Source organism: Erpetoichthys calabaricus, chromosome 8, assembly GCF_900747795.2.
Source record: "Erpetoichthys calabaricus chromosome 8, fErpCal1.3, whole genome shotgun sequence".
In the NCBI taxonomy this organism is placed as follows: Eukaryota; Metazoa; Chordata; class Cladistia; order Polypteriformes; family Polypteridae; genus Erpetoichthys; species Erpetoichthys calabaricus.
In genome coordinates, this window is record NC_041401.2 from 108,944,449 (window position 1) to 108,969,445 (window position 24,997).

Sequence of the window (24,997 nt, forward strand, 5' to 3'; positions counted from 1 at the left end):
TCGACAATAAATTTTAAAATGTTAATTTAGTTCAGTTTTACAATTATTTCATAAACACTAGGTCAATCCATGCTGATCAACGTACATATGTTTTTATGTTTCCTAAATTGTTTTCTAGATGGTTCTCCATTCTCGTGGTGGATAGGCAGGACCAGTGAGAAGCAGACCTACTGGAGTGGTTCCTCGCCTGGAATCCTGCAGTGCGAGTGTGGCCTGGAAGAGAACTGCATGGACATGAATTATTTCTGCAACTGTGACGCTGACAGAGAGGAATGGTAAAAGCAGGCTTATCATCCATCCATCCATCCATCCATCCATCCATTAACCAACCTGCTATATCCTAACTACAGGGTCACGGGGGTCTGCTGGAGTCAATCCCAGCCAACACAGGGACAAGACAGGAACAAATCCTGGGCAGGGCACCAGCCCACCACAGGACACACACACACCGACACACCAAGCACACACTAGGGACAATTTAGAATCGCCAATGCACCTAACCTGCATGTCTTTGGACTGTGGGAGGAAACTGGAGTGGGAGGAACATGCTAACTCCATGCAGGGAGGACCCGGGAAGTGAACCCAGGTCTCCTAACTGTGAGGCAGCAGCGCTGCCCACTGCGCCACCATGCCACCCAGGCTAATCATCAACAGCGTTAATAGTTTACTTCTTAAACAAAAGAATGATACATGAAAATGGAATACCATATCTGTCTATTGTTAGATAGATAGATAGATAGATAGATAGATAGATAGATAGATAGATAGATAGATAGATAGATAGATAGATAGATAGATAGATAGATAGATAGATAGATAGATAGATAGATAGATAGATACTTTATTAATCCCAAGGAGAAATTCACATTATTTATCCATCCATTTTCCAACCTGCTGAATCCGAACACAGGGTCACGGGGGTCTGCTGGAGCCAATCCCAGCCAACACAGAGCACAAGGCAGGGAACCAATGCTGGGCAGGGTGCCAACCCGCCGCAGGACACACACAAACACACCCACACACCAAGCACACACTAGGGCCAATTTAGAATCACCAATCCACCTAACCTGCATGTCTTTGGACTGTGGGAGGAAACCGGAGCGCCCGGAGGAAACCCACGCAGACACGGGGAGAACATGCAAACTCCACGCAGGGAGGACCCAGGAAGCAAACCTGGGTCTCCTAACTGCGAGGCAGCAGTGCTACCCACTGCGCCACCATACCGCCCACATTATTTATCTATTTAGTTATCTACAGCGCAGTACTTGATATGAAGTATCTCAGTTTAAAAAAGATTATTTTATAACATTCCTATTTTTTACTGCATCAGATCTCTTATTAGTGAATTTATTTTATTTTTTTATCAGATCTGACTTCTAAGAAAACTATTCTATATATACTGTATGAATAAATGAGTATCAAGAAAGGGCAAGGTTAATGTATAAGCAGTAGAAAATGAAAATAATACAGTACAGCATAAGATGTTTAGCACTCCATTTAGTCTTAAGTGTTGGCCTTATTGGTTGAAAGGTGATAGAGTCAGGGAGAATAGAGGGGTACAAATCACTAGCAGTCTCAAGGTGCTTTAATATGAAAGTATTTTGAATATAATTTCATTGTTGATTGCATTTTTCTCATTTATACTCACTCATCAATGTATTGCCAGTTGTGCGCACACAATAGCTATTGACAGAAGGCAGATGTTTCATTTTTTGTATTTCATATGGTGCCAGTTATTCAATACTGTATGCTGCCGAATATCATTTAACCTCTATACAGTAAATTCATATTTAAGTTTCACCTAAAGATTAAACTCACTAGCAAAAAGTTTCTTTTAATTTTTTAAATATTTTATCTGTTACACAATTACAACACCAATAATTATTTTGGTCAGGGAGTCGGCTAGAAAAATGTCATTTGACTCTTGCTTTTTAATTGCAGGGCTACTGACGCAGGACTCCTTACGTATAAAGAACATTTACCAGTAAGCCAAATTGTGATCGGTGATACAGACAGGCCAGACTCTGAAGCTTTCTATAGAGTTGGACCTCTGAAATGTTATGGTGACAGTAAGTATATTCATTTTTAACCCCCCCATCATTCTGTGTGAGGTGCTAGTTTTAAAATAGATAGATTTCATTGCAGAGTACTTGAAAAATCTGATATTTTGGCACTAGCATGACTAAGGAGGTGCCAGACTATCGCATATGCCTGATTATTACACAATACCGTAAGCAGGTTTTACATGAGCTATAAACAGACTAGAAGGGGACATTGGAATAAATTAAGTAAACTGAGTACATGTAAAATTTATATTTTTATTATAAGTAGAATCTATAATACAAAAGAAGAATTTTACCAATGTCTGTTCTAATATTGTGGTTTCAATTACCAGAATGTGCTCACAAACAATACAAAGCCACCTCACAATGAATACACGTGTTATTTCTACTAAAAGTTAAATGAGGATGGGCAGCTTTCCATCTCTCTTTCTGCTCTCTGAAGATGTTTGCAGCTAGTCCTAGCATAAGACCAGACAATATTAAGCTGCATGTTTTTTAATTGATTTTACACATTGATTGTAGCCAATACATCCCTTTATGACGTTTTCTACAAATACTTTGATTTTTCTGCCACAGTTCATGACATACTAACTGACCACCCTAAACTAACTCAACATTGGTGGGTGGGGGGTATGTGCATGAATGTGCCCTGCAATGGCCTGGACCATCTCTCTAGGGTTATTCTTCCCTTGTACCAAATGCTGCCTGAATGACAGAAAATGATGGAATGGTTAAGCAGGTTGAAAAATTTCTGATTATGAATGTATCTTTTTGGACAAATAAAACCTTTTTTATTGTTTGTTTTTCTCTTAAGTAACCTGAAGTTCAACTTTAATTGTGTTTCAAAGTCAACAGCTTTGGTACTTTTGGCAATGAATTCAATGAATGTTGGGACTAATTAGAGCATAGTGGTGTGAAGAGTAACTATAAGCAGATATATCCACCTTAATAAAAGGATAAGTGCCTGTGTGTCAGTCTGTGTGTCCACCCAGTTGCTATGTCTTTGTCATTCCAACAGATGGCACATCACATTTGTAGTGATAAAATGCATTGCATTTGTCATTCCAATAGATCACAAACATTAACACAGCGTTTACAAATCCCATACCAATGGCATATAACAGAGGCAGATTCACTGTATGTTCCACTGCAAATGTCAATGCTGAGGTCTACCAACCTGTGTTAGACACGTAGCATAGCAGTATATAAAATGTTAAGAGTTGTCTGTCCGTGATGCAAACACTCATGCGTCCCTGTGTGACGATGCGGGTTCGCTCCATGCTCCCATCTTCCTTCTGGGAGCCCTTGAACCCGACACCGTCGGTAATGTCACCGATGAGCTAGGCAATGAGGCATAACAAAGCAAGGGGATGGTGCAAAAGTGCCAAGTGCTTTTATTTAAAATCAACAAGCAAAACAAAGTGTCCAAATTAAAGTGCAGTGCATCAAAAATCTTTAAATAAATAATCCATTAAAACAGAAGTGAATCCGTGGAGGTTAAAAATCTTTCAAAAACAACGAGGTTAAAACAATGGCTGGAAGCTGTCCTTTTAAAAATCAACCTGGTGCATTCCTACTGGTGACTCCCCTGCTTCTCCCGTCCAGGCTATGTACTAGGGGAGCCACCCTATCTGCAGCTGACCTTCTCTCTGCCTTCTCCTGCTGATCTGTTCGCCTCACTGATCCCTGGCTCCGTTGGGCTTCACCAGACCTTGACATTGGCTCCCCCAACAACCAGGGCGCTCATGCTGGGGGGGGGGGTTCATTTACCAAGTCCCAACTCCCGCTGCCTTCACAGGCCTTATGCGGCGAGTCAGCCTCCTTCTGGTCACTCCCGCTCTTCAAAATCCTCAGCGGGAATGACCACAATCGACTGCTCCTCAGGTGCTGCCCAAACACCCAGGCTCACTGCTCAGACTGCACGTGAGCCTGCACTCGCTCATTCTCGCTCTCTTACACCGGCTTTCCTCTCCCTGCTTCCTGCCGCCTTCTTCTCCTGCAACCTCCGTTTCTTTCTTTTCTTCTCTCATCCCCTTCTAGCCGTCTTGCACTTCTATTTATCATGGGGACGTGGATGAGGTGTGGCAATCAGCAGCACCCAGCAACAATTACGGATGTGGACGACTCCTCACCTGTGCACTTAAGCGAGGATCGCCCGCATCACGAATTCCCCGGGAACCGATCCGCCACACTACCACGCCCCCTTTCTAAGCCGTGAAGGCGGCGATTATTTATTTAAAAAGTGGCCTTCTTGACATGAGCTGTGGACCCACTACACCGCACCCTGGCCTTTGAAGCTTGAGCTTGGTCTCAATTGAGAGCTTATGCTGTGACACATGTAACATGACCCAAGAATTAAAAGATCGAGGCACAGCAGGACTGAAATTGTGCTTTGAGTTCCTCTGACAGCAGGTACAGATATGGCAGTACACATGCATGGTCAAATGTTAATCCATGAACCACATTCATGCGATGGGTCTAACTGCAGCCTGCAATACTTATTACCAACTAGACATTAAGCCCGTTACAATAACGGGCGCTAGAATAGTAGTGCATAAACATTAGTAGGAACAGTCTATATTAAATGGCAAAAGACCGTCTATGTTACAGTAATACTGGCTTGTATGTGGCTGTAATATGTGTCACTGTACTGTGTGCCTTTAATTTTCTCTCACAGTAATTCATCTCTCCAGCAAGTATTTCAATCTGTGCTGGCGTTTCCTCCGGGTGCTCCGGTTTCCTCCCACAGTCCAAAGACATGCAGGTTAGGTGCATTGGCGATCCTAAATTGGCCCTAGTGTGTGCTTGGTGTGTGTGTGTGTGTCCTGCGGTGGGTTGGCGCCCTGCCCGGGATTGGTTCCCTGCCTTGCGCCCTGTGTTGGCTGGGATTGGCTCCAGCAGACCCCCGTGACCCTGTGTTCGGATTCAGCGGGTTGGAAAATGGATGTATGGATGGATGGATGTTCAATATAAATATTCATTTTAGCAGCAGTCAGGTTGTACCAAGTTGTAGCTGCGCTCTGTGACAGTTGCTTACCTGAAAAACCTCAGGCTTGTTTTGTGGTGACCATTTCTTAAACAAATAGATAAAAAAAACATTATTCTTCTGATTAAAGTAATATGCGTCACTGTACTGTGTGCCTTTAATTTTCTCTCACAGTAATACATCTCTCCAGCAAGTATTTTAATCTGTGCTGGCTTGCAGCTGATTATTGTATTTATGGCGTCTCCCCAGCAACGGATTTTATGTGCGCAAAAATAAATCTACTTTTAAAAGTCATCCTATTGTAATATCATGAAAATTCGTATATTTAGGAAAACACTTTACACTTTACTGGGCCAAGTTTGTTAATCGCAAATCTGACATCCTCAGAGTGAACAACAAACACTAATCCAACCTCTTTGGGGAAGCCGGTCTCCGCGTCTCAGTACCCGATTGGATTTTTCGTGCGTTATGTTTTAGGTCTTACCTCATTTACCGAAATCCGATTGGATCAGCCACGCAATATTTTATAGGTCCCGCCCTCTCTGTCTTGTGTGACGCGTCAGGCGGCCTTTGAAGCATCGCACTGTGCCCCGCGCATGCGCACTTCACCAGAAGACACACACACACAGACACATGGACGCGCACAGGGATTTCCAGAGACATAATTTTGTCTATTTTTCCAGCGCATCGCGCACAAAAGCAAGGGAACGATGGGAGCATCAGAACTCTGCTCACATCGCGTCGCTTCGTACCGCAAGCCACAAGTAGTAAGTCTGTGATAAGCGGAATACCGTTACACTTTGCACTCACGGGACGGAAGGACAATCCCGACCGCTTTTATATAGTAAGATGCTGGCTGCTGGTCTTTCAAACAAGGGAATCACATTTTGGGCCTACATCATAAAATTAATCAATTATCGCATCTTGTTAGTTATGTATAAATTCAGCCCTCCATTTTTTGTTGAAAGCATTCTGTGACCCTGTTATGCCTATTGGGAGTCTTATCCAGAGATCAGTGGCCAGCAGACCAAGGTTTTGGCCCATTGTGTTGCAGCGTACGACTTGACTCGTTTTAAGCAGGAAAAGCTCATCTCTACACCTGTTGACGTAGATCCAATTGTTGCCACTAAAGACAATAGCTTGTAGAGCTGAGGCATTGCACTGTCCTACTCCATGTCTTTAATAAACACCAAGACATCACACAGCTTACCCCTGTTGCCCTGCAAATCACAATTTGAAAATAGGACTTGGAGTTCAGATCTCAATCTCTCTGAATCAAAGGAATGACTTTTCAGGACACTTTGGAATGCCTCTTCAGGAAACACCTGTGTCATTTTATCAAATTTCCCTGAATTGATTGGTTCTAGGAAGTGCATACTCTCCAAATTTGAAAAACGCTGAGAAATCTGCTCCATAAGGTTATCTATAATGGCCATGTACAGATTTCTGTAACGCCCCTGAGAATTCTGCAATTGTGACAGACTTTGACACTTTCACCTGAGCTCATTTTAAGGGTCTGATTTGGGACTTTCCGCTTTTGCATAAACAGCTTTGAAAGCCTCCTCTGACCTCTTCTCCTTTGCAAAAGCAAGAAAACTCTCAATTCTCTGTTTTTAGTAAAAAACATCCATTGCCCTCTTCTGCACAGTGTCAAAGATCACATCAGTTTCTGAGATTTGTTCATATGTATTCAACACGAAAACAAACTCAAAATCCTCACGTGTGCTTAAGAAGCTTTTGACAGCACTGAGTGTTTCCTCATCTACTATGGTCTCATCCTCAATTATCTTTTCAAAAATCTGCAAGAACCCATCATAGTTGCTCACCACAGTGCTCACTATTCGTGATGTAAAGTTCCACCAAGTAGGAGCATTTCTGGGCAACCTTGAACACCCTGCAGACTTGAAAAAAGACATCCTCTTGGTAGATTTAGAAAAATGTGTCAAACTCCGAGAGAGATGCAAAACAAGAAAACACCACCACAAACAGATTTAGTTATTTACTCCAAACACGGTAAACCCTGACGCTTATCCATTTTTAGCTCTCATATTGATCCGTTTCTGTATCCAATATTGATTCCACTCAGTGAACATGAAAACAATCACACAAAACTCCCCCCTTATTCTTAGTTCTGGCAGCCTTTCTCAGCAGTACATAATGCATTATCAACAGCCCCTGAGAGCCTCTATTGCTGATGTCCCAAGACATGGTGCCCACGTGTTCATAATTCATAATCAAGCTTATCATTACATTGGTGGACTTCACCCCTTTCAAGTCTTTTTTATTTGAGGACCCGAGGTCCACATGTTCCACTATTCCCATATATAATAAAAATGCATACATTTATTTGTGATTGAAAATCAGAATCAGTAAAATTGGCTTTTGTTTTCTTTGAGATTTTGGCTCATATATTTCAATAAAAGTTAGATTAAAAAAATATGGTGTGTACATACCTTAAGTATAAATTTGTCAATATACTTTGCAATATATTGGTTTAAGATGTTCAATATAGGGCGGCATGGTGGTGCAGTGGTAGAGCTGCTGCCTCGCAGTTAGGAGACCCGGGTCCTCCCTGCGTGGAGTATGCATGTTCTCCCCGTGTCTGCGTGGGTTTCCTCCAGGTGTCCCGGTTTCCTCCCACAGTCCAAAAACATGCAAGTTAGGTGGATTGGCGATTCTAAATTGGCCCTAGAGTGTGCTTGGTGTGTGTGTGTCCTGCAGTGGGTTGGCGCCCTGCCCGGGTTTGTTTCCTGCCTTGCACCTTGTGTTGGCTGGGATTGGCTCCAGCAGACCCCTGTGACCCTGTGTTCGGATTCAGTAGGTTGGAAAATGGATGGATGGATGCATGTTCAATATAAATATTAATTTTAGCAGCAGTCAGGTTGTACCAAGTTGTAGCTGCGCTCTGTGACAGTTGCTTACCTGAAAAACCTCAGGCTTGTTTTGTGGTGACCATTTCTTAAACAAATAAATCAAAGATTTCTTTTATTCTTCTGTTTAAAGGAAACTTTTGGAATTCTGCTTCATTTAACAAGGAGGCATCTTACCTTAATTTCCCAACATTCCATGCAGAATTAAGTGCTGACATATCTTTTTACTTTAAAACTACGTCTGACTCTGGCATCTTCCTGGAAAACCTTGGAACCAAAGACTTTATAAGGATCGAGTTAAGCTGTAAGCGTAACCTGACTTTAGCATGAGCAACTGCATGAATGCTTGATCTTGATTTGTGGTGAAATTGATTTTCTTTTTAAATATATAATCCATACTTCTTTCCTTTGCTTTGTGCATAATGCATGTTTTTGTTAATTCATTAACACTAAGAAATTTGTTTGAGTAAAGAAGTGATTTCATTTATTGCAATACTGCATGGTAGTGAAGTTGAATGGTTTATACGTGAGTCTGAATTTTGTCCTCGTTTATAATTACAGCTCCAGTGGAGGTGACATTCTCCTTTGATGTTGGCAATGGCGCGGTCCAGCTCACTGTCAAATCACCAAACCCTCTGAATGACAAGCAGTGGCATTATGTGAAAGCTGAAAGGAACACCAAGGAGGCATCACTCCAAGTCGATCAGCTTCCCATCAAGTTTAAGGAGGCCCCTGCAGACGGGCACTTAAGACTTCAACTGACCAGCCAGCTGTTTGTAGGTAGGGACTCAAAAAGGAAAGGGTGAGGGATCAGTTCAAGTTTCCACCATATACTAAATGAAAATGTGTATTTGGAAATGGAAAAGGACAATTTCCACCAGGTAAGTGTAAAATTGCCAAGGATTATTTTTCAATGTAATAGTCTAGTGGTTCTCAACCTGCAATATGTGCATGAAGAATTACTGGGTGGTATGCGAGGGAAAACAGAAAAAAAGTATGGAAAGGAAAGCGATAGCAGAGAGAGAAAGTGAGAACACATTGCAGTAGAAAGAGAAAGAAGCCATCCCAGGTGCAGTTATACGTCGCTTTCAGGGCTTGAATGTCGGCACAGGATTGCAGGTATCCCATCTGTTACTTACAAATCCCACATAGTTTAACTTAATAAACTGGGAGACTCCATCTATGCTTTCAAGGCAAAAACTGCCTTTTATTTATGTCACTTGTATGCCATTATAAAATTAGTTGTGAAATAAAAATACACAATCCATGTATGTGTTAAGAGTGCAATGTTGTGACCAAACAACTGTCATTTGGGCGAGCTGAGTGAGTGTCAAGATTAATCACTTTTTAAAACAGTGCCATACATAGCACGATAAAAGAGTGGAAACTGCATTTATTCTTTGATTGTTATGAATATGGCTATGTGCATGAGGAATTACTCAGTATTGCCATCCATTTTTTGACCAACGTGTCTAGTGCAGGAATGTTGGGAGTTAGTGCCTGTACCTGCTGCACTAGGCGCAAGACAGGATCCAATTTTGGATGAGCATCAACCTCACACACATTGTATTATAGATCATTCCAAAACAAAATGTATAAAGTTAATGTTTCAGAAGTTTATCATTGGCAAAACATTCACGAATGTTTTGAAGCACAAAGCAAATCTCTCCAGTGTTACGACACGCAATGTGCTAACAGAAGTACAAAATCTCAGAGACCTGGGCTACTGAAATAGCATACTTACCTCCTCAAAACAAATCAGCAGACACTAAATTTGTATTTTTTGCTGGGTTTTTTGAAACCCAAGTAATGTTCATTTAACAACATATGAAGGGGGGACCCAATAATAACGAGAATCTTTTTCTGGAGGCTGGAGGGGTATTAGTTCCGACTTTTGCTGCTAGGTGCGTGTATTAGACTGGCCTCTGCATCATTTGGCCTTGAAGTGCTCAAGTGATTGCGTGATGCTGTGTGGAGAAAACGATCCGAATTGTGACCATCAGGCAAGTGGATTCTGCATCATGACAACACTCCCGCCCACACAGCATTGAGTGTGCGGCAGTTTCCCACGAAAAATGCGATGACAACAGTTTCATATTCTCCCCTACTCCCCGGACCTTGTCCTCTGCAATTTTTTTTATTTCCAAGAATGAAGGATGTAGAGGAGGTCAAAAAGAAAACGACGGAGGCACTAAATGCTATTAGTTTGCAAGAGTTTCAGAACAGTTTTGAACAATGGAAAAAGAGGTAGGACAAAATGTATTGCGTCTCAGGGAGAATATTTTGAGGGTGGTTAAATTTTTGAACATGTTCTGAGAAATATACAATTTTTTTTTCATTCTTATTTTTGGGTTTCCCCTCGTAAGTTTGATTCCAGCACATTCAACCCATATTTAAATGGTACCAGAGCAGACGAGATGCTGTCTGCAGTTACAACTAATTTCTGAAGTTACGATCAGTCCAATTCTCTGACTAATTCTACAATAATGCACAGCCATAAGCGATAACAGAGTCTAATGACTTATGCAAGGTAGCTTGAAACAACAGAAAACTGAATTCTGAAATAATACATTTCAAATTGACTGAAACATTCATTTTAAATTTCACAAAGGTAGCCTTCGATTTGTGGCAAACCTAAAAAAGTAGGAAAAGATGTGAAGAAATAAAGCATCAGGTGTGTGACAGTTAAAATTGGATTTAATCTGAATTGTCCATTACATATTATTCTTCACTAAGTGTTATTATCCAGCTAATGTCTGCTCTTTACTCTGATACAGCCTCACAAGCAGCAAATGCCACAAACCAGATTTAAAAAGTGTGCAATTATTAAAGCAGCTTTAAAGAATACGTGCAAATTAAAATATTCTGAATTATTTTGACACTCACAAATTCACATAGCAGTGACATAAAAAGTTTACATTTTAAGCAGTATTTATTCTTCAAGTAATAGCAGAAACTATAAATTTAATGTATGTGCACATATTAAAATAAATCGAGTTGTCCATGATGGTCATCTCTTCCTAAACCCCATGCTGAAATACCCCCAAGCCAATGTCCCCCATTTGTTGTTACCCGAGGTGGAGGAATTCAGTCTCTGCCACACATGAAATTCAAGCACTGAATTGTATATTTTTTGTAAGTTAAAAGTATGGAAATTTCAAGCTTTCAAATTTTTGTTCCAAGTCAAACCACATTATTGTTCACCAGTAATGGCATACTACACAATAACGTGCAGTGAATACACTTGACTTATAGATTTCATTCTCTTTCTCTGTACATTTAGCAGCTCTTGTTTTCTCCACTCTAGTGGCCCACTTCTTCTGTCAGCATATTTTCACGTTAAAACTGATTAAGTCAGTGTTTCTGTTGCAATTACTTAGTACGTTTTTCTTAGTTTTTCACTTAAGCTGGCAGTTAAGTCTTCAATCTGCCTCAAGAATGATTTAAGATATGAAATATAAGATAAGAGGTAGAGGAAGTGATGGCGAAGGTGGTAGGAAACAGAATGCCGCCCGTACGCATGTGCCGCTCAGCCGCTCTGCTGCCCGTAGCCGAGAGTTGATTCAACAATAAAATAAAATAAAAAATAAAAGAGTAATAAAAATCATCACCCTGAAAGTGGACAGTAGAGGTCACGTAGTACAGTAATCCCTCCTCCATCGCGGGGGTTGCGTTCCAGAGCCACCCGCGAAATAAGAAAATCCGCGAAGTAGAAACCATATGTTTATATGGTTATTTTTATATTGTCATGCTTGGGTCACAGATTTGCGCAGAAACACAGGAGGTTGTAGAGAGACAAGAACGTTATTCAAACACTGCAAACAAACATTTGTCTCTTTTTCAAAAGTTTAAACTGTGCTCCATGACAAGACAGAGATGACAGTTCCGTCTCACAATTAAAAGAATGCAAACATATCTTCCTCTTCAAAGGAGTGCACGTCAGGAGCACAGAATGTCAGAAAGACAGAGGAAAGCAAACAAATCAATAGGGCTGTTTGGCTTTTAAGTATGCGAAGCACTGCGGCACAAAGCTGTTGAAGGCGGCAGCTCACACCCCCTCTGTCAGGAGCAGACAAAGATAGAGAGAGACAGAGAAAAACAAACAAGCAAAAATCAATACATGCCCTTCGAGCTTTTATGTATGCGAAGCACCGTGCAGCATGTCGCTTCAGGAAGCAGCTGCACAGAAGGTAGCAACGTGAAGATAATCTTTCAGCATTTTTAGACGAGCGTCCGTATCGTCTAGGTGTGCGAACAGCTCCCCTGCTCAATCCCCCTACGTCAGGATCAGAGAAAGTCAGCGCAAGAGAGAGAGAGAAAAGTAAGTTGGGTTTCTTCTCAGCCATCTGCCAATAGCGTCCCTTGTATGAAATCAACTGGGCAAACCAACTGAGGAAGCATGTACCAGAAATTAAAAGACCCATTGTCCGCAGAAATCCGCGAACCAGCAAAAAATCTGCGATATATATTTAAATATACTTACATATAAAATCCGCGATAGAGTGAAGCCGCGAAAGGCTAAGCGCGATATAGCGAGGGATCACTGTATATGTGTACCAAATTTCAGGTCAATGGGTGAAACAGTTATCGAGCTACAGGTGATTTAAAATCCTGGACAAACGGACAGCCACGGTGGCGTATGATATTTATTAAAAAAACATTAAAATGCTCACACATATAAACTATCCATTTTCTCTGCGTTTTTTCAGCGCAGAGAAAATATTCACAGCCATGGCTAAATGACAGGATCATCATCGTTAGCAACATAACAAAACAAAAAATAACTTTGCATTCTTAAACCTGCTTAGGCATGACCCAGCCCTGGTGAGATCGCTAGTCACTGAAGGACCACACTAGGCCAGTTTAGATATATTGATGAACATAACCTGTGCAATTTTGGGATGTAAACCAGTGTATCTGGATAAAACCCATGAGGGTTTCGCATACTTAAAGGACAATGAGGACAATAGTGCAGACCCAGCACACGGGATCTGTGAGCTGGTAGTTCTAACCCCTTCAGTAGCATGTCACATTTAGGAGTAAAATAAGCTATGAAGTGTAAATAGAGAAAAAGTAAACTCTTTTAAATTTTATGGTCATTATACTTAGACAAGGGCGGCACGGTGGTGCAGTGGGTAGCGCTGCTGCTTCGCAGTTAGGAGACCCGGGAGTTTACATGATCTTCCTGTGTCTGTGTCTGTGTGGGTTTCCTCTGGGTACTCCGGTTTCTTCCCACAGTCCAAAGACATGCAGGTTAGGTGCATTGGTGATTCTTAATTGTCCCTAGTGTGTGTTTGGAGTGTGTGTGAGTGTGTGCGCTCCCTGTGGTGGGCTGGTGCCCTGCCTGGGGTTTGTTTCCTGCCTTGTGCCCTGTGTTGGCTGGGATTGGCTCCAGCAGACCCCGTGACCTTGTAGTTAGGATATAGTGGATTGGATAATGGATGGATGGATATACTTATACAAATGCATGGGATTCGAATACAAGATCTTTGACCCAGTAGCACTAACCATTGTACTACAATGCCACCCCAATAATAATAATCTGCTAATAAGCAGGAGAGTCCAAAAGGCCTCTGACTCTTCAGCTGATGGCTTCTTTGTAGGGTGCCAAGTGTATATCTTTAATGTAAAGCCTGACTCAGCCCCTTTACCTTTTTCTAAACCAACATGTTAAATGGGAGACATATAGTAAGTACTTATATATTTTAACATATTCTATTACCCTTTATTTAATCAATGAATACATTTCTCACACCAGTGCCTACAATTCCCTTCCACAGCTCATCAGCATTACCCATCAGTTGGATGCCACCAGTGTAGAATGGAAAGCGTGTTCCACTGAGAAAGCATGCACATTCTTCACACTGTCATTGATCCAGCATGCTTTAATAGATGAGGAAGTAGGTAGTAGTCTGCCACACAGCCATCCATTCAGGGCTGGACTATCAATTAAGCAAAATAAGGATGTGCTTAAGGCATCAAGGGAAAGGGGGGAAGCACCAGAGAAATTTTCCATTGCCGGATTTACATGGACTATATGATGCAAAAAAGCAAATGGTGCAGCTGAACCAGGTTCCACAAAAATGGGCCCTCACATTAAATGAAAAAATGACATACATATTGTGAGGGACAACATGCTGGGGCCAACGTCCCAGCCGGAATTGCTTTAGGGTCATTTTCTGGATGGAACACCCATAACACAGAAGGGCAGGGGGGGAGCAATAGTTCCTGTTTATTGTCTCCCCTCATAGACTAGATGGCAACAGCCCTGGATATCGGTGCCTGTTCTAGGGAATGCTGGGAATTGTAGTCTGGTAAGACAGTCCATGGGTGCCACTAAGGGGTAATGCAGGGAGTTACATTCCCTACTATGTGGGACTTCCATATGGTCTGGAAAGCCCTGGTACCAGAAGTACTCCCAGGTCCTCCATAAAAGAGACTGCACTGCCTTGTCCAGGTGAGTCGAAACTGGGAGTGGAGAAAGGCAATACACGCCTTGGAGGAGTAGCAGTGTGGTAAAGAAAGAAGAGAATTTGTATAAGGTATTTTTGTAATAAATACCCCTATTATTGAAGCCAGGACTGTGTTGTGTGTTTCTATTTGGGGTTTGGGGTTCAGTGGTGCCCCTTAGCTTCCACACTGCAATAAAAATAATAAAATAATAATAATAGAGGTTAACAACAAAATTAAAATCTAGTAACTACCACACGGTCCACCAGGGCTCACATGATTGTTCTTGTCTTGGTCACATTGGCTGTCCCGTTCAGTAGTCCACTGAGAGTGAGTGCAGCTCATTTATATGGAGGCACCAAAATCTTTTAAATTCATTGGGCCTCTGAAGGTCTTAATCCAGCCCTGCATCCATTACGTCTCTCTCTGCTCTTTACCACACTAGGAGCTGGTAGTATGGCCACCAGCCTCTACTTGCAGAAGCAGCTTCCAATCTCTCTTATCTCAGGCAGACACAAAGATTAGTTTACCAGCAAATGGAGTGAAGTCAGGATCATAAAGACACGCTTGCTATGCACATTAGGCATCTTAAATAGCATGGAGTTAGTGAAAGGATGTGTCGGCGTGCATACGATAAAAGTAAAATATAGGCAAAGGTTATTCTTATGCAAAAAAAAAACATAGAAAAAAGGATACAGACACAATATATAGATATCATCTGGACATTATCTATTTTTTTCAGCATGGGAATAACCTTTTTCATTTTAAATACAAGTTTGTCATACCGAAGAATATTAGTAATCTAGCATGTGAGGAAAGTTGCACTCCTCCAACCTTAAAGTGCCCGCAAATGCAACCCATTGTATGATCACATTAAAACTGGGCAATTAGAAATAAGTTAAAATAATTTGTGCATCCAATTCAGCTTGCTCCACACTATTGCCATCCTAGTGGCAATGTGATTTTTTTACAACCTAACGGTTTCTTTTTAAAATGTTAAAGCTTGCACGCAGAAACCATTCTAATTTAATGGAGATGTAACGGAGTAAATAAATGTCCCATGTGTAGTACAAATAAAAAATTAAATCTGCAGGGTGAAAACTAAGTTTGCCTATTTCTTAGACTACTAATTTCAGCAAAGCACACATCTTTTTTTCCCCAGTATGTCGTGATCCTTCGTTTGATCAAATCTCGGCCTAAATAGTGGAGATTAAAGAAATATTGACATGTTTAATCAAAGCACAACATGACTCGGTACTAGAAAATGGAATCATATTCATCTTCAGAGCTGCAGGCTGATATGTAAGACTTTAATGCCACCACCTAGTGATTCCATTAGGCCCTGTAACAAAATGAAACAAAAGCAACATTTTTGTAAGAGATGTTTAAACATTTTAACAAAAGTTGAAATGTCAACATATTTTTTTTTCTTCCAGGTGGTACTATATCAAGACAAAAAGGATTTTTGGGCTGCATTCGATCTCTCATGTTGAATGGTTTGACTCTTAACTTGGAAGAACGGGCAAAGATGACCCCAGGAGTACGTCCAGGTTGCCCAGGTCACTGTAGCAGTTATAGCAGTTTCTGCCAGAATGGAGGGAAATGTACTGAAAAATACAATGGCTACTCTTGTGATTGTACATACTCCGCATATGTTGGTCCCTTTTGTAAAAAAGGTAATTCCATTGCTTTAAATGTGGTGCAAAGAGCAGGTTTAACAAGCTTTTTGCTTTTCTTCCACATCTATACCCTTTTGTAGCTGCCACAATTAGATCTTTTATCCTTATTTCGATGTAGCGTCTCTACTTTTGATACAATCATCTGTGCCATTGCTTTTCGCCTGTCTTTTTGACAGAAGTTCTGGGAGTCGAAATAGGTGTGGTTTGATGTTTCCAAAGTTCATCATTGGTTGTCAGCAAAACACGTCTCAGAGTGTAGCAGCTCTGTCTGAAAATAGTCCAGGATTTGGCAATATCATCAAACGTGTCATGTACATGCATTGTTATACTTCATTGTCAAACTGTATATGCTGTCATTTTTCACAAGGCAAGGAAGTTTGCTGCTAAGCTGTTAAAAATTGCAGTGATAGAGATGTGAGAGAAAAAGTAGCTTGGAGTATTGAGAAAACCTACAACAGGCTGTAAACACTAGCCTGGAAAAGGAGCCAACATATAAAGCATTGTAGGTGAGCTTTGTGTGGTGAGCTTCAGTCAGCTAGCTTGTAACTAGTATAAAAGAGACACGAGAAAAGGGAATAAAATAATAATAAAAAAGGAAGCAATAAGCACTCGAAATTGAATTGGTAATGTCAGAATCTGGCTGACAATCTTAACCATGCTCTTAGCCCTTCATTTCTAGGTAAAATGACATTACAACTGTCTGAGACATAACAAGGGGCTCACAATTTATGAGTGCAATACTCGCACAAATTTAAATGTAATATCAATGAAAATAATCATTACTCAAGAATAAAAATATCGGCAAAACCGTAAAAATTAAAAATATTAGTAGAAGTAGCAGCACCGACAGTGAAATTCTTACTTGCATGTCTGACCAGCATGCAACATAATAATAATAATAATTCTTTACATTTATATAGCGCTTTTGTCACTACTCAAAGCGCTCTCCACACAGAGAGGACCTGGGAAGCGAATCCACACTCTCCTTACAGAAAAGCAGCAGCACTACCACCACACCACCTGTGAGGATGTCGCCAATCTCCACTCACCTTCCAACTTGACTGGTGTGTGATCAATAGGACCCTACTGCCTGAAACTCCTTGAAGGGAAAGTCCAATTAACCATTTGTTAGAGCTATTAAAGAAAAAAGTAACTCTTGGGGTCATCATAACAGACCTCTGCCCCTAGTGGACACAAACTTCCTTGTATCCCCCCCTGGACATCTGGGAGTAGGAGGACATATGGATTATACCACTGCCGCTTACTGTCATCCAGCATGTCTCCCTTCCTCCTTCAGTGTCCTTGGCTTACTTTACTCCAAGAGCCACTTCCTGGGGAATAGCACTCTCTGTCAGGAGTGCGCCATTTTCATTGACAATGACAACACTTCACCCTTTAGCCCAACTCCTATCCTGCACTACAGAGGCATCATTACAACTGGCAGTCCTTTTGCTTTACGCTGTCTACAAAATCCTCATTTCTAAGAAACCTCCACCATTCCACAGTTGTTTTCTGGGTATGACAGAATTTACTCTATATTGTATTGAAACGTCACTTTGCTTATTTTCATTGTCACTGATCGAATTATTCAATACTTATAACAGCAGTTTAGAATTATTTCTAATGGCAAGATACTAGGATTTTAATGGCCAGTTTTAATCCATGGTATGTAAATGTATGGCCAAATCAATTCATGTTACAAATTTGAAGATGATTTTGAGCATTATTTTTGTTGTTTTTCAATTGTTAATTTTAAAACCCAAGCCTATTTGATCCAGCACTTGTTCATATTTCTGTTTGGGAGTTGTGTTTCCTTGTTTTATAAAATTAACTCTACAGTTTTACTTAAAAATACCTGTTAAAGTAATTGTGCCTAGCATCCACTCACAGACACTAAGCCCTTCTTTTGCAAAGTGAGATATTCCAAACTGGCGTGCTTATATTTCACAAGAAGCCAACCATTAGTGAATAATTCATAATTATGTAATGCATTCCTATAAAAGCTTACATACTGTGTATAACTGATGACTAGTGAATATATTTTGTGTTAGAGATTCAAGCATAGTCCCTTTAGTTGCAGAGGTGGGTAGAGTAGCCAAAAATTGTACTCAAGTAAGAGTAGCGTTACTTCAAAATAATATTACTCAAGTAGAAGTAAAAAGTAGTCATCCAAAAAATTACTCAAGTAAGAGTAAAAAAGTATTTGGTGAAGTACTGAGTAACTGTTAAAGGGCCAGTCGCGGATAGTTGACACAGACTGCTCAGCCAATCAGAGCACAGCAGGCCTGCCGTGCCTCAGAGATTCCCCGCTGGGGAGAAAGTGTTATTTTTTGTTCTTTTTAACCTCAAACGTACATAAAATTTATAAACTGGTATGTACTGTCAGTTAATGAGATCATTATATTTTCATGTGGGATGCTGTTTTTAAAATATTTTTTAACAATTGAGACTGCAATTAACATGAGCAAGTGTCCTTATAACTGTTATTTTTAAGATCCATAAGACACAGACAGACAGAGCACTGCGTAATAGACAGACAGACAGACAGACAGGTCACTAGATATAAAGATAAACAGGGAAGGCACTGTATAATAAATATATTTAAAAAACAGCTAAGGGGATAGATATATAGATAGATAGGAAAGAAAGGCACTATATGATAGGCAGACAGGGAAGCTGCTATATAATAATAAAATTACTGTTATTACTATATAGATAGACAGCGAGTTCACTGTATAAAAGACAAACAGAGAAAGCACTACTAAATGAAAAATGGTACAGCCTTTTTATTAATCAACAGATACTTTAGGAAGGCAAGCAGATAGTGAGAGTACATGTAGATGTGAAAAGCACTAGACAGACAGATAGATACAAAACTGTCAGAAAAAAACAGGGTATACAGTAAATAATATACAGGCAGAGAAGCCACTAGATAGGTAGATAAATAGACAGACATGAAAGGCATTATGTAAGACAGATAGATAGGAAAAGCACTATATACTAGGCAGAAAGAGAAACCAAAAAGTAATAATACTATTATTACTACATAGACAAATAGACAGGGAATTCACTGTATAATAGGCAGACAGCGAAGGCACTATATAAGAAAACAGACAGAGAACACACTAGACAGATAGATCTCAGCATTAGCAATATATTAGTTTTATTATATATATATATATATATATATATATATATATATATATATATATATATATATATATACAGGATATGTGTGTGTGTGTATCTGAGATTTATGTCAATAAAATAAATGAAAAATGATTCAGTCTGTTTATTATTCAACACATGCTGAAGGAAAGCAAGAAGGCCGTTAGAGTACATATAGATCTGAAAGGCACTAGATAGACAGATAAATAGGAAAGTCACTGTATAATAGATGTGGGATGCTCTTTTTAAAAAAATTAAAAATTGAGACTGCAATTAACATAAACAAGTGTCCTTATAACTGTTCTTATTTTTAAGTTCTGTAAGACATACACTGTCAGACAGATCACTGAATAATGCACAGACAGAGAAGTTACTAGATAGATAAACTGGGAAGGCACTGTATAATAGAAGATACAAAACTGTCAGGAGAACAAAAACAGCTAAAGGGATAGATAGATAGATAGATAGATAGATAGATAGATAGATAGATAGATAGATAGATAGATAGATAGATAGATAGATAGATAGATAGATAGATAGATAGATAGATAGATAGATAGATAGATAGATAGATACCATGTTTCCCTGAAAATAAGACAGGGTCTTATATTAATTTTTCCTCCAAAAGATGCGCTAGGGGTTATTTTCAGGGGATGTCTTGTTCTTCCCTGAACAAAAATCTACATTTCTCTTTATTATATAAAAAAATCTTGGAAGGAGACGATACGTGATTTTCTTGGAGACACTTTAACGACCCGCAAGACAAGGCAGTGAGACAAAAGGACAGCTGCTGCACATGCTTTTAAATGGTCGAAATGCAGCACTACAGCAGTAAGACAGCGACTGATCTGACCGTGTCTCTTTAGTGTGCTTTCAGCCAAACCCACAACGCAAGTGGCAGAGACGTGAAGTGGCTGGCACGCAGCGCGCCCCGGGGGTGGGCGAATGAAGCGATCCAGGGTCAGGGGCCATGCATGTTTGGAATATAGCATATATAATGGAAAAAAAGTAACGATTCGAGTGTTGCCCAATGTAGCGGAGTAAGAGTAGAGTTTCGTCTTCACAAATGTACTCAAGTAAAAGTAAAAAGTATGGTGCAGTAAAACTATTCTTAGAAGTACAATTTTTTTTAAAAAGTTACTCAAGTAAATGTAACGGAGTAATTGTAACTCGTTACTACCCACCTCTGTTTAGTTGTCACTTTAAGTTTACTGCAAAGCCATGAGCAAGTCGAATAGATTTCAGTGTTCCACTTTTGGAAACATGGAAAAAAGTGTATGATCCTAAATATATAGAGTAACATATAGATGTAAATGCTGTTAATATTCACACACATTCTCAAACCTTCTTAATTCATCTCAGGTCAACAGGGGAGTCAGAGCCTATCTCAGCAGCACAATGTACAAGGCAGGATCAAGGCCTAGATGGGGCGCCAGTCAATTGCAGGGCTATGTTGTAAAATATGTTGGCGCAAACTCATTTTCATTACCTTATGCCTTCTGTTTCTTTCTTTTCAGAAGTGTCTGCTTTATTTGAAGCCGACTCTTCAGTAACTTTGACATTCCAAGAGCCTTCCTTAGACAAGTGGAACAAAAGTACTCAGTCGTCATTAATCTTTTCGGAAACAAGCAAATCTCGGGAAAGCATCAGCTTCAGCTTCTTGACAGCGCGCACTCCAGCCATGCTGTTCTTTTTAAACACATATCACCAAGAGTACATGGCAGTTATTCTGTCCAGGAATGGTAAGTTCTATTGTCAATCAAATAACAACAGTTACAATATATGGATTTGGAGATTAATGATGAGCATAAAAAAATTAATTTTATATGAGGTAAGCATTGTTATCAAAAACATTTTACAGTATTGTGAAGAACACCCAGTTAGTGTTACCTTTTGTGGTCAGCAGTGGGTGCTATCTATACAGAATTAGTTTGCACATTAACACGGGACTCTGAATATAGCTGGAAAATCTAACAAACCACCATATTTGCTGCTCCCATGTTGACATGAATGTCCACTAGGATATGTGTGATGTACTTTTCGTCAGTAGTCATGGCATATGAACCCTCACATCATTGAATGCGTGCCTCCAGAATTGCACCTGTGCAATCTAATCAAGGAAGATAGGTGATTTCCATGGTATGCTTTTGTGGAACTGAGAAGGAGCAGGAACACCTAGGGCTGCTAGAAGATGCATTACTGGTATAATGCCAGGACTTCATAGTGTCATTTGCATCTCTAGAAGAACTTACAAGTATTTACAGGGAAGTCAGGATGGGTCAGGGTTTAAAGGCCCATCTGCATGATACTAAGGTAAGGTTGTGTTTCGGATTTGAGAAAGGCTGTGTTGGCAGTAAGAAGAGTGGTCAAACTAGGAAATAAAGGTGTGTAGGAGAGGAGAGGGCAATTATTTAACATAGTATTTGTCTAGTAAAGTCCACGTCACAATACGCAAGTTCTAATCACGTCAGGCTTACTAACCAGTGATCTCATCACCAGACGATGTTGGTTTAAATTGCTGAAAATCACTGGGTTTGTCTAATTTACAAACTGAGTGCCAACCTTCCTATCACAGTTTTGCTTGCCCATTTTGTGACAGCCATTAGCATGCTGTCTGACAAAAGGTTGACAGCTACAGCGATATGAGACAGTCTTCTTTTTTTTCTGTCATGGTATGTAAAACACAAGACATCAGACAGACAAGCTTCTCTTCTTTTTTTGTTTGAGGTCCAAAACACCCTTGTTCCTTATTCCTTGTCACTGCATTATATGCATTGTCAGCCCTTATCCACAAAGAGCACGCTTCTGCGACTAAAGAATAAATCAAACCTATTTGATTTTGTTGGAGTTAATCATTGGACATGCGATCGGCTACATGGAACATGCTGCCGACTGCTTCCATCTCACAAGAATTACGTAAATGAAGGCTATGACTGAATATCACTAGAAAGCTTGCATAATGTGACATAACCTTAAGTAGGCAGTCATTCAGAGACCCATATACAGTAGATAGGCCCAGAGATGCATCACAGTTGTTGTTTTTCCTCTGTTTTGCTGTTACTTTGCATTATATCTCCTCCATACCTTTCCTCTACATTTTTAATGTTGCCTTATTTGTGGTTATTTTGGTATCTTCTGCCTTTTTCTTTGATTTGAGAATATCAATGATGAATGTTAGGAGCACCTCCCACACTCAGTCTGCAGTGTATATTATTTATATTATTCATTCGTTGCTTTTCTTCTTCTTCTTCTTCTTCTTCTTCTTCTTCTTCTTCTTCTTCTTCTTCTTCTTCTTCTTCTTCTCCTTCTTCTTTCGGATCTTAGGGGTTGCCAGGGTAGATCATCTTTTTCCATACCTTCCTATCCTCTACATCTTGCTTACACCCATCACCTGCATGTCCTCTCTCACCATATCCATAAATCTTCTCTTAGGTCTTCCTCTTTTCCTCTTCCCTGGCAGCTCTATCCTTAGCATCCTTCTCCCAATATACCCAGCATCTCTCCTCTGCACATGTCCAAAGCAACGCAATCTCGCCTCTCTGACTTTGTCTCCCAACCGTCCAACTTGAGCTAACCCTCTAATGTTCTCATTTCTAATCCTGCCCATCCTTGTCACACCCAATGCAAGTCTTAGCATCTTTAACTCTGCTATCTCCAGCTCTGTCTCCTGCTTTCTGGTCAGTGCCACCGTCTCCAACCCATATAACATAGCTGGTCTCACTACCATCCTGTAGACCTTCCCTTTCACTCTTGCGGATACCCGTCTGTCACAAAACACTCCTGACACTCTTCTCCATCCATTCCACCCTGCCTGCACTCTCTTTTTCACCTCTCTTCCACAATCCCCATTACTCTGTACTGTTGATCCCAAGTATTTAAACTCATCCACCTTCGCCAACTCTACTCCTTGCATCCTCACCATTCCACTAACCTCCCTCTCATTTACACACACGTATAATACATTCATTTGTTGCTTTTCTAATGGCACTAATTCTGCCTATCCTGGCAGCAATAGACACAAAGCATCCATTATTGCTTTACAGTATGTACAGTATATGTGTCATGCCACCATTATTCTGCTCGCTAGACTGGCGTGTATGTTAAGTCTCCAGAAAAAATAGAAAACAAAAGTGTTGGGTCAGATTTGGATCTACAATACAGAAAGACTTAAACAAGATTTGGAAGTGACAAAACATATACAGAACTCTAAATAAAATGCTTTCTTCATGAGTAAGGCTATGTATCCATTTAACAATTTGGAAATGCCATATACAGCATTTGAAAATGAATTGGTTTTAAGAAAAATCAAATAGGTATGCATTCCTCTCTGAACTGAAGTCAGATATCCAGTTATTGAGAACAGTTGTTCCTAGACATGGAGGCACGACTAAAACATCACAATTTTGAGAGTGTAGTGTAATACAAAGGGCCATTTAGTGTGAAATATATGCAGGGGAGAGAAGGTTAATAGTGGTTTGGAGGCACTTGTTGCATAAGGATTGGTTTTTATTAGGAATTTGTGGATTGATGCTCCTCTCTGCCTGAATTCAAATGTCCATTTTCTACCTTTTTATCCCCTGCATAAGATTGATTTTGCATAGAGAGAACCTGTTACAGGTGGTTGCAGTCTTTTTGGAAGTCTCTAGTATAATTCTGAACTAAAGATGATGGTCATTTCGTCATCTCGTTGGATATGTTTGTTTTATAGTCAGACCTTTTCTTTGTATTATTTAAACTTCAAGTTGGTACTCTAGGTAATGCGCACTTTCCCTAAAATATACGACTGGAAACTTTTCATTCAGTAGACTTTCAATTAACTAAGCTGGTAGCTCATAATGCAAGCCTAGGTATTGCATTTTGTAAATTTGATAAAGTTTGCAGTGTTTGATTAATCAAATGCTTTACAAAATATAAAATTGATGGTGTCCATTTCATGAGAGTTGTTTTCTGTAATTCCATTCGCAAGCTGAAAAGCGCCTCCATGAAACTCGATTTTATTTTAAAACAACTGGGGAACATACAAATGTTCAATGAAGTGGAGAAATGTGAACCAGCATGTTTTAGTGAGTCTAACTCCTGAACGGTTCTGTATCACTTTACGCAAAGAATTTACTCTGTTATTAATTATTATTATTATTATTATTAATTTTCTGAATGAATATTTTGGAGTAGATTTCCCATTGTATTCACTGTGAACTTGACTTTATATTATTTTTAATAGTGGGAGGAAGTACAATGCAGGGTTTTCTCTCTGTTTTGTTACTAAGTTTGCAGATTAAAATAATGTATTTATCAAAATTCAACTTGAAGCTTGCTTTGGCGTTAAAGATTGCTTACAACTGACTTAAATGCCATACGCCTCAGGTAATAAGCATTAATAACAGCAGACATCTTTCAAAAGGGAGTGCTGAAAGGGATGGATATGGTGCCAGGCATCAAAGACATGAAGTAAAGGTGAATGCAGAGAGTGAGAGTAATGGATCAGATGAAGACTGCTATATATGCTCACTGTAAACCCGATGCACATGGTAAAAGAGAGTATGTGAAAAATTTAAATTTGGTTCAAACACTAAAATAATTTCTACTTAGTTTTGGAAAGTAAACTGTATAAAACAACACCGAAAACTACAAGGTCTAAAAATCGATTGAGGTTGTAGTGTGCAAAGATGGATTCAAGTTAGTATCATGTTTACTTGTTCCGCATTCATCGATAATGGTATGTGATTGAATAATGTCCAATTTTGGCAACAGGAGTTATTAATACCTTCTAAAATTGCTACC

The 24,997-nt window shown here is 39.9% G+C and overlaps 1 protein-coding gene across 1 annotated transcript in view; it reads left to right on the forward strand.

Annotated features, from left to right (window-relative positions):
• Positions 1 to 24,997, forward strand: part of cntnap5b (contactin associated protein family member 5b) — a 544,617-nt gene that overhangs the window by 457,065 nt on the left and 62,555 nt on the right. Inside the window, exons 14-19 of the mRNA XM_028807238.2 lie at positions 119 to 275; positions 1,942 to 2,069; positions 8,053 to 8,223; positions 8,481 to 8,699; positions 15,806 to 16,045; positions 20,734 to 20,958. Coding sequence (XP_028663071.1) covers positions 119 to 275; positions 1,942 to 2,069; positions 8,053 to 8,223; positions 8,481 to 8,699; positions 15,806 to 16,045; positions 20,734 to 20,958 — 1,140 coding nt within the window. The remainder of the gene's footprint in view (positions 1 to 118; positions 276 to 1,941; positions 2,070 to 8,052; positions 8,224 to 8,480; positions 8,700 to 15,805; positions 16,046 to 20,733; positions 20,959 to 24,997) is intronic.